Source organism: Nipponia nippon, unplaced genomic scaffold (genome assembly GCF_047370975.1).
Source record: "Nipponia nippon isolate SJK-2023a ecotype South Korea unplaced genomic scaffold, ASM4737097v1 scaffold_1, whole genome shotgun sequence".
Lineage (NCBI taxonomy): Eukaryota > Metazoa > Chordata > Aves > Pelecaniformes > Threskiornithidae > Nipponia > Nipponia nippon.
In genome coordinates, this window is record NW_028262290.1 from 130,175,652 (window position 1) to 130,191,603 (window position 15,952).

Consider the following 15,952-nt stretch of genomic DNA (forward strand, 5'->3'; position numbering starts at 1 on the left):
AACAAACAGAAAATTAAAAAAAGAAAACGTACATAAACAAAGTGGGGTCTCTGTTTTCTCAGCTCCCCTAGAAATTAAAATGTTAGGTATAACATTTTAGCGGATGTGCAGAGGGGCGCAAGGGACAAAGGGAGCGAGTTATTACTGTATATTTAGCGTATTTATTGAAATATTAATGTCAGAGCAATATTTCATTCCCAGTGTAAAACGGAAAACATAATTAAAGGCAAAAAAGATTAGATCAGTTTCACTTCAAGCAATTCTTGCGGGTATTCAGCGACGTATACTTTAATTCCCAGTGTCTGTCTATGTTGGTTTGTAATCACCTAATTCTGGGCGTCCTTGGTCCCTTAGATTTGAAATTCCCATGGGCAGAAAGTGCCCTGACGTCTTTGATGCGGACGGAAGGGTGCAGCAAATGTTTTTTATTTTTTCCCACCCAGAGAATAATCCGGTATTTAATCTATGCCCGCCTCGAGCTCTTGGCAGTAGCAAAGGTGGTTTGCTATGGGAAATAAACCTTGACAGGAGCATATTTCCGAAAAAGAATGATAAGTAGAACTGCAAAGCTGTATCTTTTTCCGCCGCCTTTTGCTCAGAAAGACTCCCGCTTAAAAACGCTCGCTGGCGGAGCTGGCCTCTGAAGCAAACGCAAAAAATATGGTGCTCAATATCGAAATGCTCAGAAAAGAAAATCGCCCTGTGCTTCCAGAGGAGTGACTTTATTCTGTACTCGTCTGAACGAACGGGTAAGCATCTCGGCCTTTAGCCTATAAATTAAAGTTATTTAAAAAAAAAAAAAAAAAAAGGCTATGGCTTAAATAAACCCCCATTCCTGGTGAATTTCAACATTCTCCGTGGGCAGCGTTAGCAATAAAATCAAGACAGCGTTTAATACAAAAAAAATATTGGCAGGCGCTAAAAGGCCGTTTGTTGCCATTCATAACTTTTAGATGCGTTTTAATGCACTTTAATGATGATTTGAAGAGATGGCCTTGCGCCTTCTCGGCCGGTAAAGGAGTCCAAAAAGAAGGGGAGGGGGGGACGGGGAGGAGAGGTCGGCTTTCCCGCGTGGGCCGGCGGGGACGTGGGGCGGTGGGTGCGGGGCCGGACCGATGCGCCCCGGCCGCGGCCGCAGGGGTCCCTCCGCGGGTGTTTTAACCACGCCGTGAGCCCTTCCCTGCCCCCCGGGCCCCCACCCCCTTGAATGCAGTTGATTCATGAACTAGGGTACGAAATGCAAATGTTCATTAAGTCTTTCCTCCCTCCCTCCTCCCTCCGGCCTCCTTCCCGCCTCCGCACCCCCCTCCAACAAAACAAAAAAAAAAAAAAATTTTTTTTTTTTGTTGCTCCAGTGAATAGCTTCAACATGGCGTGCTGAAAGGCAGAAGCTTTGCCCGTTCCTAGATCTGAACTGTGATTAAACATCCCCAAAGAGAGCATCTCTCTTCCTCCCGCCGCTCCCCCCTCCCTTCCCTCCCCGTAGCGTAGAGGAAAGCGCCCTCTTCTACGTAGGAAAGGTCAAGTCCTCCAACGCACAACCCACGGTCATTACTGTACTGTGACCCAGGGTGTACTGGGGAGGAACGGCCGGGTGTCCCGTGATCAAAAACACCGTGACTTTTTCTTTCTTTTTTTTTTTTCTTTTTTTTCCCTCCTCTTGCGATGGGAATCTGTGGAATTAGACAGCATTTTAGCCTCCTGCAATCACCTTGTGTGCAAATCGCCATCGGAAATCCTAGGGGACCGGGAGAGACAGAGAGAGAGGAACAAAATAAATAGCAATAATAGTAGTAATAATAACAGCAATCATCGTCATTAGCCTGTGACATTGCTGCATTTTGCCTGAAGCTGGCAGGAAGGACGATGTGCCCTAGTGGCTAGATTTCTCTCCGTCTAAAGGCAGACCAACAACAACTAGAACAAAAAAATATATAAAACCCCAAACCAGCAGCAACCCAAGTCACTGAAAGATCGAGAAGGAATGTTCTGTGGACCGGGTATATTTAATCTGTAAGGGAGGAAACCAAAAAATGTGCAACCCATCCTCATTGATCTGGAGGTCTACAGCCCAGCGCGGGATCCTAGCTGTCAGTCTCCGTGGGGATATATTTTTTTGCACAGGCGAGAGACTTCTGGATGCTGGGGTAAGATTTTCGTGCTCTTCCTGGAAGCGGCTGAATGTTTCTCCTCTCCCCCTGCTCGGTGGTGAATTAAGCAAACAAGCCAACAGCAAACACCCACCCGGTCCCCCCGCAAAGCCCCCTGCATGACCGGAGCAAAGTCATTTGGAAGGCCTTTGTGGAGGGTTTCCCAGGCCCCTGCTCTCCCCCCAGCCCACCCACCCACCCCGCTCCCTTTCTCCCACGGTGTATGAGGCCGAAGTGCCGCTTCTGCCGCGGGGACCTGGGTGAAGGCGGCTGCCTGGGCTGATGCTCACAGAGCCGAAGAGCCCGTTGAGAAAAGTAAGACTGCTTCTCCTAGCTCGGGTGCTGGCTCCACCTTTCCCAGAGATGCTGCTTCCCATCCTAGCATAGGTGGAAAGCAAAGAAGGCTCTTGGCAGGAAAGCGGGCCAGGAGAGGCTGGGGTCAGAGCCCAAGACGCGGGCAGACTTGCAGATAGAGCTGCTGGTTGCTTGGCTTTCTGCTGCGCCGGGTTGTCTCGCAGAGTTGGGTCAGGCTGCGTGGAAAAGCGGCTCCTGGTTTTTATTCCCGGTTGTTTTATTCCCGTGTGTTCACCTCTGAAATTATTTTCATCGTTCAAGGGCCGGGGAGGAGGGCGGACGGCTCTGTGTGAAAGCAAGCCGGGGAAGGAGGTTTAACCTGTCTGCTTTTCGCCGTTGCCTGTGTGTATCTAGAGAGAAAAATGCCAGCCGGGTGTTGTAACCTGCCAGTTTAAATTAATCTGAACTTCGTCGTAATCGCCTTCATTTGAACGCACCAAGCAAAGTGCCTTTATTTATTCCTGATCGTATAAATCGGCCTTTCCAGTCGGCTTGGGTTAGGAGTAATGGAAAAGCAGGGTATTTTAAGGTTGGTTTTAGTCTTCGAGATGCCCTCGGGTAGGCATAAAAAATGATGGATTTTAATACAAAGCAATCTTCGATGGGCTCCGTCTCCAGCTAGTGGTTCGTTTATGTTTAAATATGTGAGGGTTTGTAAAATGAAAATACCGTGCTGTATGGCCACTTGACGGGAAAATAAAACCGAAAGAGAAAGGGCGAGTAACCCCCGCACTCCGCCTGGATTGAGTCGGGGGATTTTGCCCAAATTCCCCCGGCCTCTGAGTTGTGGACGCGTTGTGCTGATGCGCCCCAATTTCTGTCAGAAGTGATATTAGTATCGGCGTTTTCTGAAGAGTCGGGAAAGGGAAATAAGCGGGACCGGGAGCGGGTTTCCACCCCGGCATAGGCAGAAGCAGCCATATTAGGCATAGAGGGAGAGCTATTTTTATGGGTATCTTTGCGTGATATGAGAGAACAGACAAGAAGCGGTCCTTATAGAGCCGCCCGAGCTGTACGAGGGCACACGGTTGCATCCTCAATTGCAGCGCGTATTTTAAGCTCGTGTTATACAAATAGCTCCCTATAAAGGGTGTACAAGTACAGGCACCTTCATTATAATGCAATCCTGAGAGTCCATCACAATATGAAGTTGGGGCTTTGAAGTCGTTGATTTGACAGCCCCAGTATAGCGATACTTCCTGGGCCCGCCCCCTGAAACAATCCTTGATGAAGAAATGTCTTTACTTCGGTGGGTTTCACGGTATGTGAATAAGGCTCTCCTGTAAAGTTAGCAGGGTGGTACAGTAAAATCTGATGTGTTTCTTGGCGAGTTGGGCAAAATAAAAAAAAACGAAGAAGAATTTGAAATACCTTTATAAATCACTGTTTAAATTCAATGTGCATTAGAGAGAACCTTATATCCTATAAAATTCAATTTAGCTGAGAATCCCAGTCGATTACCTTGACTTGAATTTCTGTGGCAAAGCGTGGATCTTGGCATCACAGGAACAGTCTAGCTCTACGACGAGCTTGTCTCGGCGTTGAGGCATTTCACTTTCTGACGCTCTTAATCTAGAGGGTACCTTATATATCTCATAACTCTGGTGTGTTGTTTGCATCCTGAACTGGTAGGAAGAAAAATGCTCGTTTGTCAAAGGCAACGCGGTAGGAATTTTTTTTTTTCCTCTCACTGAATATATTTCCTGGATTAACAAATCTAAGGTCAAGTTCAAGGCATCAGTTGTAGCAATACTTTTAAATGTAAGTCGACATGGGAATGTTTTGGCGGACTTTTTTTTTTTTTTTTTTTTTAACGTGTAGGGTAAAGCGGCATTCCGGGCTGCGGGTGAACTTTGCATGGGAACATCGCCTGAGATGTGGCCGTCCGTAGGGATAACCGCGTCGTTTAATAGCACCGCACTTTGCAGGGATTGCTGGGGATGTTCCCCAAACCGCTCCGATTAATTCCACATAAAATACATCGGCATGAAAGAGGACGGGAACCTGCTTACTGCAAACGGCGCTAATAACCCAGTTCTTCGTGGGTCTGGGTGGAAAGCGCCTGCTTTTCTCTACCGCCGGATTATAACCAGGGAAATTTGCTTTCGCACTCGTTTTAGAGCCCGCCGCTTGGTCTAGACACCCCTCTCCCGCGCCCTGCTTTTGCCAGAAGTCTCTTGCACCTGTATCTGGATAGTCGGGGGGGGGGGGGGGGCGGGAATGAATGACTGGATGTGCGTTTTCATGTGTCGGGAAAGTCTCACAGAGCGTCCAGGGGGAGAAAAGGAGACATTTATGGTACTATCGTCAGTCAATCAATTTCCGATATACTTGACCGTCTGCGAAAATACCTCCTTATGCCCCTCTTATTGCGAAATCTGCCTCCATTTTCTTTCAGAACCAAGCTATGAGAAGTAAATATCAACAAAATTGTAGAGGGGCTCATCGCCCCGGAGCCCGCCGGGCTGGAGAAGCGGGGGGCGAGGAGAGACGGCGTGATGAGAAGCTCCCCGCGCTGCTGAAGGCGCCGGGAGTCTGTCACGACAACAAATCGTTTGGCCGTAGGAAAATAGTTGTCGGAAAAGGAGAAGTTATCTGTCTGGAAGAAGCTTCCTCTCTTGGAGAAAAAAAAAAAAAAAAAAAAAAGCTCTCGATATGTCGGCTTGTGGCAGCCATCGGAGCTCGCTCGTCAGCGCGAAGGGATGCAAAATATCGTGGCTGGTCGCCAACGACGGGTCGATCTCTGTAGGTCCGTAGCCTTTTAATCCTAATAGTCAAACTAAACGGGAGGGTTGGGAGGAGAAAAAAAACCAACTACCCCCTGAAGCTTTTCCATCTCAGCGACTGAGAAAGACACAGAGGGTGACGGAGGAAAGGAAAGAATTTCGGTAATTGATATTAAAAATCAATCTAAAATATTCTACGCCGAGATAAGCGCAGCCTTTTGAGGTGGTCAAGCCTCTGAAATAATGTAATGCGATTAAATGCTACAAAAAAAGTCAGAATAACCTTGACTTGAATCCTGTTTACGTCTGCCCTTTCGCTTTACACGTATTCTGCAGTTTCCTAGCAAAATCACAACCATACCGCTTCAGGTTTTGGACAATAAATAGTCTGCTCCATATCACAGTACGGGGCTTCCATCTCGCCGATATAAAAAAATCACCTATTATTTAAATTACTTGAAAAATCTTAGCTAACTATTATAACGCTTCCTTATTGTATCGCAGTGTTAAGGGAACATATTTAGTTTAAAAAAAAAAAAAAACCCCAAACAAAAAAAAACCCAAACAACGGCTATGTATAGCTCCTTTCCATAACAGACAAAAAGGCAAACAGAAAAGAAGAAACGCCAGTTAAGAACTTGTGACCCCGAAATATTTAAAATCCAAACAATAAGCACGTTTTTCTGCAGCCGCATTCCTGGCAAATTTTGCGAAGAATTATCGCCTTCTGGCCTTATTTTCATTGGAAAAGGTGGGAAGGGGTTGCGCTTTTCGTTGGCCGCAACGTTGCGAATTCCCTAATAGTACGTTTTTCTAACAAGCCTTTGTAGACTGTAATCACCCTGCAAGTTTACAAAAGACTGTCCTAATTCCTGAGATATTTTCTCCTGCTCGAGCCGTAACAGCCCTCACCCTTCCCCTGTGAGAGGAGCAGCAGCGATTGAAGCCAGCGATCGTGTAATATTTTAATTAGCTCCTCCTGACGCAAATTCCTTTTAGCACACGTTTCTCCTGTTAATTAGAGGCACCCACCCTCCTGGCAAGGTAAACGGTCGGCTTCAGAATTTTTTCAAGCAAAACAGGGTAGAAAAAGACAACAATTTAGATACTATAGAACTTGACCTTTTGGAGACGAGCAGTAGTAAGTTAAACAGTTCCCTTCGCACGCCATCTGTATATATAAAAGCTAGGCTATCGAGGCGTCCTAGCTCTGTTTATATTCCTCCAAAGAAGAGATGTAGCTTTTTTTCCTCGCTTTGTTTAGCTTAGCTATGGGTAAATGTGCTCACAGTCTCCCCACCTCTTGGCCGCCCTTGTCCTTTGCAAAAACGTCCTGCAGCAGAGCTCCCAAATTCAGAGCGGTTTTACCCTCTCTAATCCGGCCGAAATACACGGGGAAGGCGTAACGAATGCATTTTGCTTCTCCAAACGAACTGCCTGCCTTTGTTTATGTTGTTTTCAGGGAGGTTAGCGAGGGGAAGGCTCGGTTTTCCCCCTTCCTCAACGCGGAAGTCCCAATTACTGTATTAAAAGAGCAATTCAACATTAGACCAAATCATCAACATTGATAATTGTGCCGAACACAGCAACTTAACAGCAGGCTCCCTGCAATTACCCACACATTCCGGGGCTTTAAGCGTACATTATCTCTGTTTCACTTAACAGCAAATAAAGCAGAGAACAGCCTGTGCCGCCTTGGGTGCCTACTCGCTCCCAGACGAGCTGCGCCCCTCGCTGCCTTCCCCCTCGCCCTCCCCGCTCGTTCTGCAGCCGGAACCGGGAGGCATTTTGGGGGTCCCCTTAAGCGTTGCGAACCCGCTTGAAGAAATAGGCTGCTTGGTTTGGGGACGTGGCGGGGGGGGACAGCTCGAGCGAGTCAAAAGTAGGCATCGGGGCTGCACGTGTGCATGCTGTGCAAGCACACATATGCCCAGACACACGCACACCCACCCACACGCCTCTTTCCAGTTGCCTTCTCGCCCTTCTTGCCTTAATTTCCCTTTGTTTCCCAGAGGCAAGCCCCGACCTCTGCCACGGCGGAGCCTCGCACGGCGCCGCAGCCCCGGCTGCAGAGGGGCGCGGGAGGGAGCCCCATACGAACCTGTGCCAGCTCTGCTCCCCATTTCTAGCCCCAAGGTTTGAAATTTATTGAAATGGAAGGGATGGGGGGGGGGGGGGCCCTGCAGCGAGTCCGAGGAGGTGGCGTCCCGCGATTAAGCGCTGGGCAGCTCTGTCGTGTCTGCTCTGACACAAGCTGAAGTTGACTGCCAAAGTGCTATAAAACCGCAGGTCAGTCCAGAACTGTTTTCGGTTCTCCTAGACGCGCCGTGTTCAATTATAGCCTTAAAAGCCCTAATACAAGTGCAAGAATTTGTTTGCCATCACACAGAGGCGGGGCGAGGCTCTGCAATGGTGGCGCCTTTGTTATCTCAAAGTCACTGAAATCCTTATACATTCCTTTTTGTTGGAAGGGAGGGGTGTCTGCCTGTGTGCAGGGTGTGGGGAGAGGTTGTTCGTCGACGGAATTGAAGGGGGGGGGACACACACAGGAAAAATAAACACTGCTCGGATAGCAAAAGAAGGCTTCCGACCCCCCAACCCCACACCCCCCCGCAAAAGCTAGGGGAGAAAGTAAATGCGAGCAAAAGTATAGCGTTAAGGAAAAAGCCAACCAGAGCTCTTGCACCCCCCACCCCAAGTAAAAAAAAAAAAAAAAAAAGAGGGAGAGAGAGGGAAAACCCCCAAACCCTTTTACAATCCCTAAACGACGCTGCAGTCTTCTGCTAGCCGTTTTGACGACAGGCAATCTCTTTCCATCCACTTTCTAGCAAATACGTCAAGCTGGAAGATTAATTCATTAATTTCAAGTTCAGCTCGCAGACATGCAGTAAGCGTAAGAAATTCTTGCAGCAAACCAAAATAAAGAGTTCATTACAGGGATACGTCCAGAGCGTTTGATTTGTGAACGGTAACCCTTGTAAAATAAGAAAAAGGCATATAAACATTAATGCTAATAAATTAGTTTACTCCACTACAAAGTAATTACCTGATAATATTGAATTTACAGCTTGAATTCAAACGCAATAGTTAACTATAATGTAGGGAAAATACATAATGAGAATATTTTCTCTGTGCACAACATGATTAGATTTGTTATTGAGTCAGTTACGATAAGCTAAGCAATAAATAAACAAATCGATGTTGACATTTAAATAACGAAGATCTCCAGAATTTACTAGAGAACTTTCTCCGGATATATAAATACTTCCACAGCACTGCAGAGGAAGAGGGGGGAAAATCCAAATATTCTTTCCCTAACATTTTCGTTTCCCTTCCATTAGCCTCCCAAGTCCACGGGGGCATGGATCTTGAACTACATCTAATTTCCTAAGAGCACCGACTTCACAATAGCCTTTTGCCGTTCTGTTTTTCTATTTTGATGAAATCCAGCCGGAACCCAAATATTTCTTTTTTGAAATCGAGCATCAGAATAGCAAAAAAATATTTTTGCCGAGAGCCTAGGGATGTCCGTGCCTCAAAAGGTGCTGTATTCTTTGGCGTATTTCTCTGTTTTCTTTGGCTCTGCTCATTCGGTGGGGTGTGCATTTTTATTGGCAGAGAAGTACTTTTTAGTCTCTGCCCTGCACAATCCGCTTTCTATATCATCCCTTTCATGCAACAATAGTAAAAGTTTAACCACGTTTTTAAAATAGGTCTCCCTGGGTCTCAGCCTTCAGCGACGGGACGAAGCAGAAAGGAAAGTATCTCGGTACGGCAACTTTGTTCCTAGGGGTTAACAGTATGTCAAATAATTTTAACTAGGCTTCTGGCAATTAAACTCGGAGCATTTGTCAAGTCGGGGTAGCCCAACATCCACTGGTTTTCCAAGCATTTAGCGGCAGCGTTGAGGCGGCGAGATCAGCAACCACTCTTTAGCTCCGTGGTCTGCAATTTAAAGGGCTTTCTGGCGTGGCGAATGAGGCAAGGGAAGGTTTGGAGGGGGTGAGGAGAGCCAACCTGCGTCCTGGGAACCCGACGTTGTTAACTACCTCCGGCAAAGCTCGGCTGAAGCCGCGCGGGGTATTTGAGGTTAATATGTAAGTAAGGGAAGGAAGACACTAAGCGCTTCGGAAGTGAACATGAATGCAAGCATGTAATCTATTCACCATGAAAATCAGTACAGACTTGACCCTGGCACATTCTTCCTAGTAACGTTTCCAGAAAAACCCTGCGGGGCGAGGGCTATTTTTTTGGTTTGTTTTTTTCTTTTTTTTTCTTTTTTTTTCGGGGGTGGGGGGTAGGGGGGGAAGCCCAAACAGAACCAAAACAAACTGGAAGGGGGGGTGGGGGGAGAAAAAAAGGGAAAAAAACGCTGCCGGTTTCTTCAGGAGCGTTTCCTGCTCGGAAGCAGCTCTCCAGAAGAAACCGTGGCTGCACCTCTCCTGTGCCCTCCTTCTCGGAGCCGGCCAGCGAGCCGCCGGCCGCCCCAGCAAGCACACAGACAAACAGAAAGGTCTCACCTAACCCCGGGGGGATTGCTAAGCCTCGCTACTCCAGAGCCGGGGGTGCCGGCGGCCGGGCGGCCAAGCGCGGGGCGGTGGCAAAGGCGGCTTTGTGTCCCCCCAGGGCTACCCCCCGGGCAACCTGCGCCCGGCTGGCCCGTAGGCGCTGGCGGCGAGCTGTTGCTTCCCCCCGCGATGGCCACAAAGGGAGCGAGCGGGGCCCGGACCCGCCGCTCGTCAATGTCAACGTCGGGCCACGTGACCGCACCTCCCTGCCGCCGCCGGGGAGAGCTTTCCACGTCAGCTTACGTCTCCCCATCTCTTACTTCACGGATCTGCTTCAAAGAGGCAGCTGCGTTAGAGAATCATGTTAAGCTCAGCTAATGCGGAGAAGCCGAGGTAGCCCTAATGATGGATTTTGATGAGCGTGTTCCTTGTTCCTCTAACATGTATTTGCCAAGTTGTACTTACTACGTCTCGGGTCCTGATTTTTCCAGCCTCCCTTCTTTTTTGCCCCAGACCCCGTCTTCTCGCCCTATGACATACTCCTACTCCTCCAACCTACCCCAGGTCCAACCTGTGAGAGAAGTTACCTTCAGGGAATATGCCATTGATCCCTCCAGTAAATGGCACCCCAGGAACAATCTGCCCCACTGCTACTCCGCAGAGGAGATCATGCACAGAGACTGCTTGCCTGCCACCAACACTGCTAGCATGGGCGAGATGTTCGGCAAAAACACAGCTAACGTCTACCACCCCAGCACCAACGTCTCCTCCAATTTCTATAGCACGGTGGGCAGGAACGGGGTCCTACCCCAGGCTTTCGACCAGTTTTTCGAGACGGCTTATGGCACGGCGGAAAACCTGGCCTCGGCGGACTACCCGGTAGACAAGAGTGGCGAGAAGGCGCCCGCGGCCGCCGGGGCGGCGGCGGCGGCGGCAACTTCAAGTTCGGAGGGCGGCTGCGGCAGGGCGGCGGCGGCGGCGGCGGCGGAGAAGGAGAGGCGGAGGCGGCCGGAGAGCAGCAGCAGCCCCGAGTCGTCTTCCGGCAACAATGAGGAGAAATCCGGCAGCTCCAGTACGTATAAAGGCAGCGCCCGAGCGCTTTTAGGAAAGGCAGCTTGAAATCTAGCGCACCGCCGCTGTTAAATTTTTATATGCTGTTTTATAAGCATATAAGGTTTATGAAGGGCCTTTAGATTTCCCCCAACAAAACTTTGTTATAAAAGGCGAGATCACGTGTTTAGTGCTGAAATTGGCCGTGAAATACCCACCGGGCAATGGATGCCTTAAAAAAAATTTTTTTTTCTTTCTCCTTCCTCTTTTTTTTTTTTTTTAAATAATAATAAAAAAGAGCTCTGTGGTCAACTCTCGAAAATATAATAACGTACTTTCTGTGCCTGTAAATTCGGCAAAAAAAGGAGATCCCGGCTCCTTTGATATCAATGTAATCCAGTGATTTTATAAAAGCCATGTGTTGCACCAGAAGTCTAGTTAGGAGCTGAATTCAAAGCCTTCGCCGTTTTAACGATTGCACTAGAATAGCGTTTAACAGATAAAGTAGCCGCCTGAACTGTAGCAATATATTAAAAGAAACAAATTAACCTAAAGCTGGCCTTTTTCTCTAAAGGAAGCCATTTTACTAAGGCACTGTGGCAATTACGTGTTGCCTTCTGTCCAACAGTTTGTTACTTACAATTGTTATTCAATCTGTCAAAGTCTGATTTTTTTATGTGGGCTTTTTAAAAGGCAAAGCTAGTATGCGGCTGGGGGAAAAAATACCTCGACAATGAACTGTACCAGAAAAGGAAGTTTTTAAAGGGATAGCAGCTACGTTTAATGTAAAGAGCTCCTGAACCTTGAAACCTTTTAAATTCTGCTTAATGAACTTTAAAACCGTAATGGCTAATCGAGAGGAGAATACCTCGATGCGGTGGAGAGTGTGCTTCAAAAAACCCGGGGGGGGGGGGGGGGTGGAGAGGATGAGGCGCCTTAGCCCCGGGCTCAGGGGCTTTTCCTCTGCTGGGGACGTAGAGCCGGGCTTAGCCTAGGGAATGAGGGCGAGATCGGAGCGGGTACGGGCTCGGGGCGGGCCGGGCGCGGGGTCCCCCTGCCCGCTGCCGCGCTGCCCGCTGCAGGCAGCCAGGTGATGGCTGCTCCCCGGGCAGCCGGGTGTGCGTGGCGCCCGGCCGAGCAGCCCTACAAAGGCTTTCCTCCAGCTCGTGAAATCCAGCAGGAACCCCCCGCCGCCACCCCCTTCCTCCGGCCGCCCTCCCCGCGGAGGCAGCGAGGCCGGAGCCCCGCGTCTCGGCGGGGGTTTCGCCCTGGCCGCTGCCCGGGGCCGCGGCGCTGCGGGAGCCGGCGGGTCCCGGTGGCTCCCGGGGTGGCCCGGTCCCAGACTGCCCGAAGCCAGCCTCGGACATGCCAACGCCGGCCCCGGAGCGGGCAAAACGGGTCTTTTCCACGCTCGTGTCTTTTGCCTGAGTGTCCCCCCCAGCCCTCCTCAGCCCCCGCCGCCGGCCACCGCCGGGTCTCAAACGCTTCTGCCTTTTTTCGCTCCACAGGTGGACAACGTACCCGTAAAAAGAGATGCCCGTACACCAAATATCAGATTAGAGAGTTAGAAAGGGAGTTCTTCTTCAGTGTCTACATAAACAAAGAGAAACGCCTCCAGCTCTCCCGAATGCTCAATCTGACCGACCGCCAAGTGAAAATATGGTTTCAGAACAGAAGAATGAAAGAAAAAAAAATTAACAGGGACCGATTACAATATTACTCAGCTAATCCACTACTTTAAAACTCATAGCGTTTTTCAAGACGAGATTAAATTCAGATTTCGCCCTTGACAAGGTCAAGCCACGGGGTTACGTGGAGGAAGGAGGTGTGTATCTGACGGGACTAGAAGAATCCAAGGTTTTACATACATGTAAATCTACTCTGGAACTTCAGTGATGATTTTTATATATATATATATATATTTACATATCAACTGGAATCGATTTGATTTTGACACACATGGCATCCATTTCTAAACGTGCACGTCACCTCTGAGTGCAAAATCCATACCTCTTACCTTTCCAGGCACTGCGGCTCACCCTGCTACCGCTTTCCGCAGGCACAGGCGGGGACGGCACCCCTCCGGGCCCGTACTCGCCCACCCCCGGCCCTCCCTCGCCCCTCTGCTGCTGCGGAACAGCTGGCTGGAGGTTGCCAGGTCGAGCCCACGCAACCAGGACCACTGCAGAATAGAAACTCTGAGAAAGAATCTTTTGTCCTTCCTTAGCAGAAAAATGCCTAGGTTAGAGGCAGTGCTCCATTGCCCGTGGGTTTGGAAGGAGAATTTAATGGGGACACACGCACACACACACAGAATTAAAGGGAGGGGGGATGACATGCCTACACCTTCACGAGGCCAACTGCCAGCAGTTGTAATATGGATGTAGTGATGGGTATAGTAGCGTTTCCTTTGGGGGTGTGGGGAGGGAGGGGGTAGGGGGAAGAAAGAGAATTAAATGAAAGACTTAAATATTTACTTAAAAAATCAGGTATAAATTCGCCATATATCGTAAAGAAACAATCACTGACAAAAAAAAAAAAAAAGATTTAGCAAATTTTAATTAGCTCTCGTTTTATTTATGACAACTGACTATGCGTTGCCATCTTTTCGGAGACAAATCATATTTAAATACTAAAAACAAAACGGAAAAAAAAAAAGAAGTGTGAATTTCAGCGTTTTAAAAGAAACAACTCCATAAAGGAAACTAACCTTCTGGCTTCTGGCTCACAAACTTTCTTCAGGAAATACCTGTGGAGAACGACAGTTTAGCAAATACCACACAACAGTTAATTGAAACTTGGAGTTGTGCAATGCACTAACATTGGATCATTAAAATAGCTCGATCGCATGTTCGTTTAAAGGTGACTAGTGAGGAGTTTAAGCAGAAGCCAAACAATGTAAATATGGTAATTTTGTTGTTGTCTACTCTAAATGTCACGAGCTCTACTTTGTCGCCCAGTCGACATATGCAAAGAATGGAGAGTTGTTCGGAGTTATTTTAAATATCTATAAATATATATATTTCCCTGCAGGAACCAAAGCGTGGAAAAAAAAGCAATTTAAAAAAGAAAAGAGGAAAAAAAGGAAAATATTTAAAATTCTATATCAGTTTACAAAGGATACGGTGTTCTATCGTTAAGGTAATTTGCTGTTGAGAATATCTGAATGTATATTTCATACAGGAACGGTGTTTTACAAGACTTGTAAATAATAAAAAAAGAACCCATGACCTATTTTGTTTGAATGCTTTTTTTTTTTCCTGTTTTTTTGTTCCTTTGGGGCTAAAGGGTGTGGGATTTCTTTACATGTGCAACAAAGTGGTGATAAGAATGTTTTTTGATTAATAAATTTACCAAATGGATGTAATTTCTTTGACACGGTTCACAAAATGCAATATCTTTATATGACATCACTGTTTTCAATATGTATCATCTATATGTATATACAGTTTTCTTTTAATATGCGAACGTATTTGGTTGCATGTATACAGTGGAACAGCGCACAAGGAAAATAAAAAAATGGAAACTTTATATTTTTACTCTGGTGTTACGTTACTGCATGTTCTTTTATCCGATGTAACTCTGGGACACGAAATTCCTCATGACCTTGTTCAGTCATTTGGGGCGAATTATTCTTCTTTTGTGAACTTCGCCGTTAAATCTTCTGCTCTGGAGTTAACAAGTGAACCTAGGCTTGTTCAAGCATCGTTTCAGCGGGTCACAGGAAAAGGAAAATGAAGCATGTTCATAGCTCGCTATGCGTTAGGCCTTTTCCCTATCCTGCCAACACAGGTCCTATGCTCGAGGGTTTGATGTGACATTGCTGTTTGCTCCCCGCCACACACGTCCAGGAGAACTGCTCAGGAAATGTCTGCGGTGTCGGTAGCGTTTGGGGCAGATTTTATAAGCCTGGCACCAAAGGGAAGGTCCAAGCCAGCCCATGGATGTGGCCAGAAGTGTGAGAGCCCTAAGAAAACTGTTGTCTTTGAAAAAAAAAAAAAAAAAGAAAAAATCTGCATGGTAGTGTGGTGGAAATGGACTGTTTGAAATTGTCCTTGATCTCCAAAGCAGGGAGAGGGTGGACTGAGGCGGGCGGGGGGGGGGGGGGGGCGAGGGGGAGGAGGGCTGGAGGGAGAAAGTTAGGGGGAGGGAAAAAGAAAACCCCAAACAATAGCTGAGATAGGAATGTGTTTTGGGAAGAGTGTTTGAATCTTTAATGTCGACCCTAATCCTAATCAGGAGAAGAAAGTACATTCTGTTTTCGCATTGTTTACTGGCTTTGAACTTCTGTATTCCTTGGACATTGCCCATAAACTTGAGGTGAGGGACTTACTGACTTTGGGCCTTTGTTGACAACCGCCACCCAGCCAGACAACGTCTGCCCAAAGGAAATGTTAAAAAGTGAGGGGGGAAAAAGGGGACTTTGCTTGTTTGTTTGTTTGTCTAGTATGCAAGGGGGAATGCCAGTTAAAAGGACAGATGGACAGGCGGTGGGAGAGGGACAGAGGGACGGATGGAGAGTGGAATGACAAGGAAAGTTAAGGCAGCGAGCTTCCTTTCCTGGTTAAAAATTAACTGGCATTCATAGCCAATCCCAGAGACAGTTAAACCATGGAGTTCCTCTGGTCGGGGTTTTGATTTCCTAGCCCAATAAAATCGCATCCTCTGTGTTGCTGTGACAATGTGGCCATAAAAAGTGTCCGTGACTTGTCCGCTCGCCTATACGAAATGCATCTCCATAAAGGAAGGTTCGACCGGAGGTTTCTGCAACCGGGAGGTGAGCAGACAACCGCCCTCCTCCGCCGCCGCCCTCCGACCGACAGACCGACCGCCGTCCTGCCGCGGGGGCCGGCGGTCGGTCTGTCGGTCGGAGGGCGGCGGCGGTTTGGGGGCTTTTTTGCCACAAGATGGCGATCTTCAGATCAATGTCAAAGCCGCCCGGGGCGAGGGGAGCAGCCCTGAGAGAAAAAAAAAAAAAAAGAAAAAAAGAAAAAAAAAATCTTGGCCTTTGTTCATTTTGCATCCCTGGAGCCGCACGGGTAATTATTGCACTTACCGGGCTCCGCGTTACAAAAGCCGCTCGGGATGCCGGGGGGGGAGCAGCTGGGGCTTCTCGGTGGAGTTAAAGTTTCCTAAAAATTAGGGAACGCGCGAAGGTAAGTGT

At 48.0% G+C, this 15,952-nt stretch overlaps 1 protein-coding gene across 5 annotated transcripts; it reads left to right on the forward strand.

Annotated features, from left to right (window-relative positions):
* The first annotated feature begins 1,648 nt into the window (after positions 1–1,648).
* Positions 1,649–14,327, forward strand: HOXA11 (homeobox A11). 5 transcript variants are annotated; one of them, XM_087772470.1, is made up of 3 exons: positions 1,649–2,147; positions 10,252–10,810; positions 12,297–14,327. In XM_087772470.1, the coding sequence occupies exons 1-3, from the start codon at positions 2,034–2,036 to the stop codon at positions 12,527–12,529; spliced, it is 906 nt and encodes a 301-aa protein (XP_087628596.1). In that variant the 5' UTR covers positions 1,649–2,033; the 3' UTR covers positions 12,530–14,327. The 5 variants fall into 5 exon arrangements, with proteins under 5 accessions (XP_087628596.1, XP_087628611.1, XP_087628619.1 ...); XM_087772485.1 differs by having other exon boundaries at positions 10,303–10,810; XM_087772493.1 differs by having other exon boundaries at positions 2,007–2,147; positions 10,230–10,810.
* The last annotated feature ends 1,625 nt before the right edge of the window (positions 14,328–15,952 follow it).

What these genes read in the sequence shown, in the direction of transcription:
- HOXA11 (XM_087772470.1), top strand. Translation starts at nt 2,034, where the DNA reads ATGTGCAACCCATCCTCATTGATCTGGAGGTCTACAGCCCAGCGCGGG. An exon ending in AGAGACTTCTGGATGCTGGG is followed by an intron (nt 2,148 to 10,251) that starts GTAAGATTTTCG and finishes TTTTTGCCCCAG; the next exon opens with ACCCCGTCTTCTCGCCCTAT. An exon ending in GGAGAAATCCGGCAGCTCCA is followed by an intron (nt 10,811 to 12,296) that starts GTACGTATAAAG and finishes TTCGCTCCACAG; the next exon opens with GTGGACAACGTACCCGTAAA.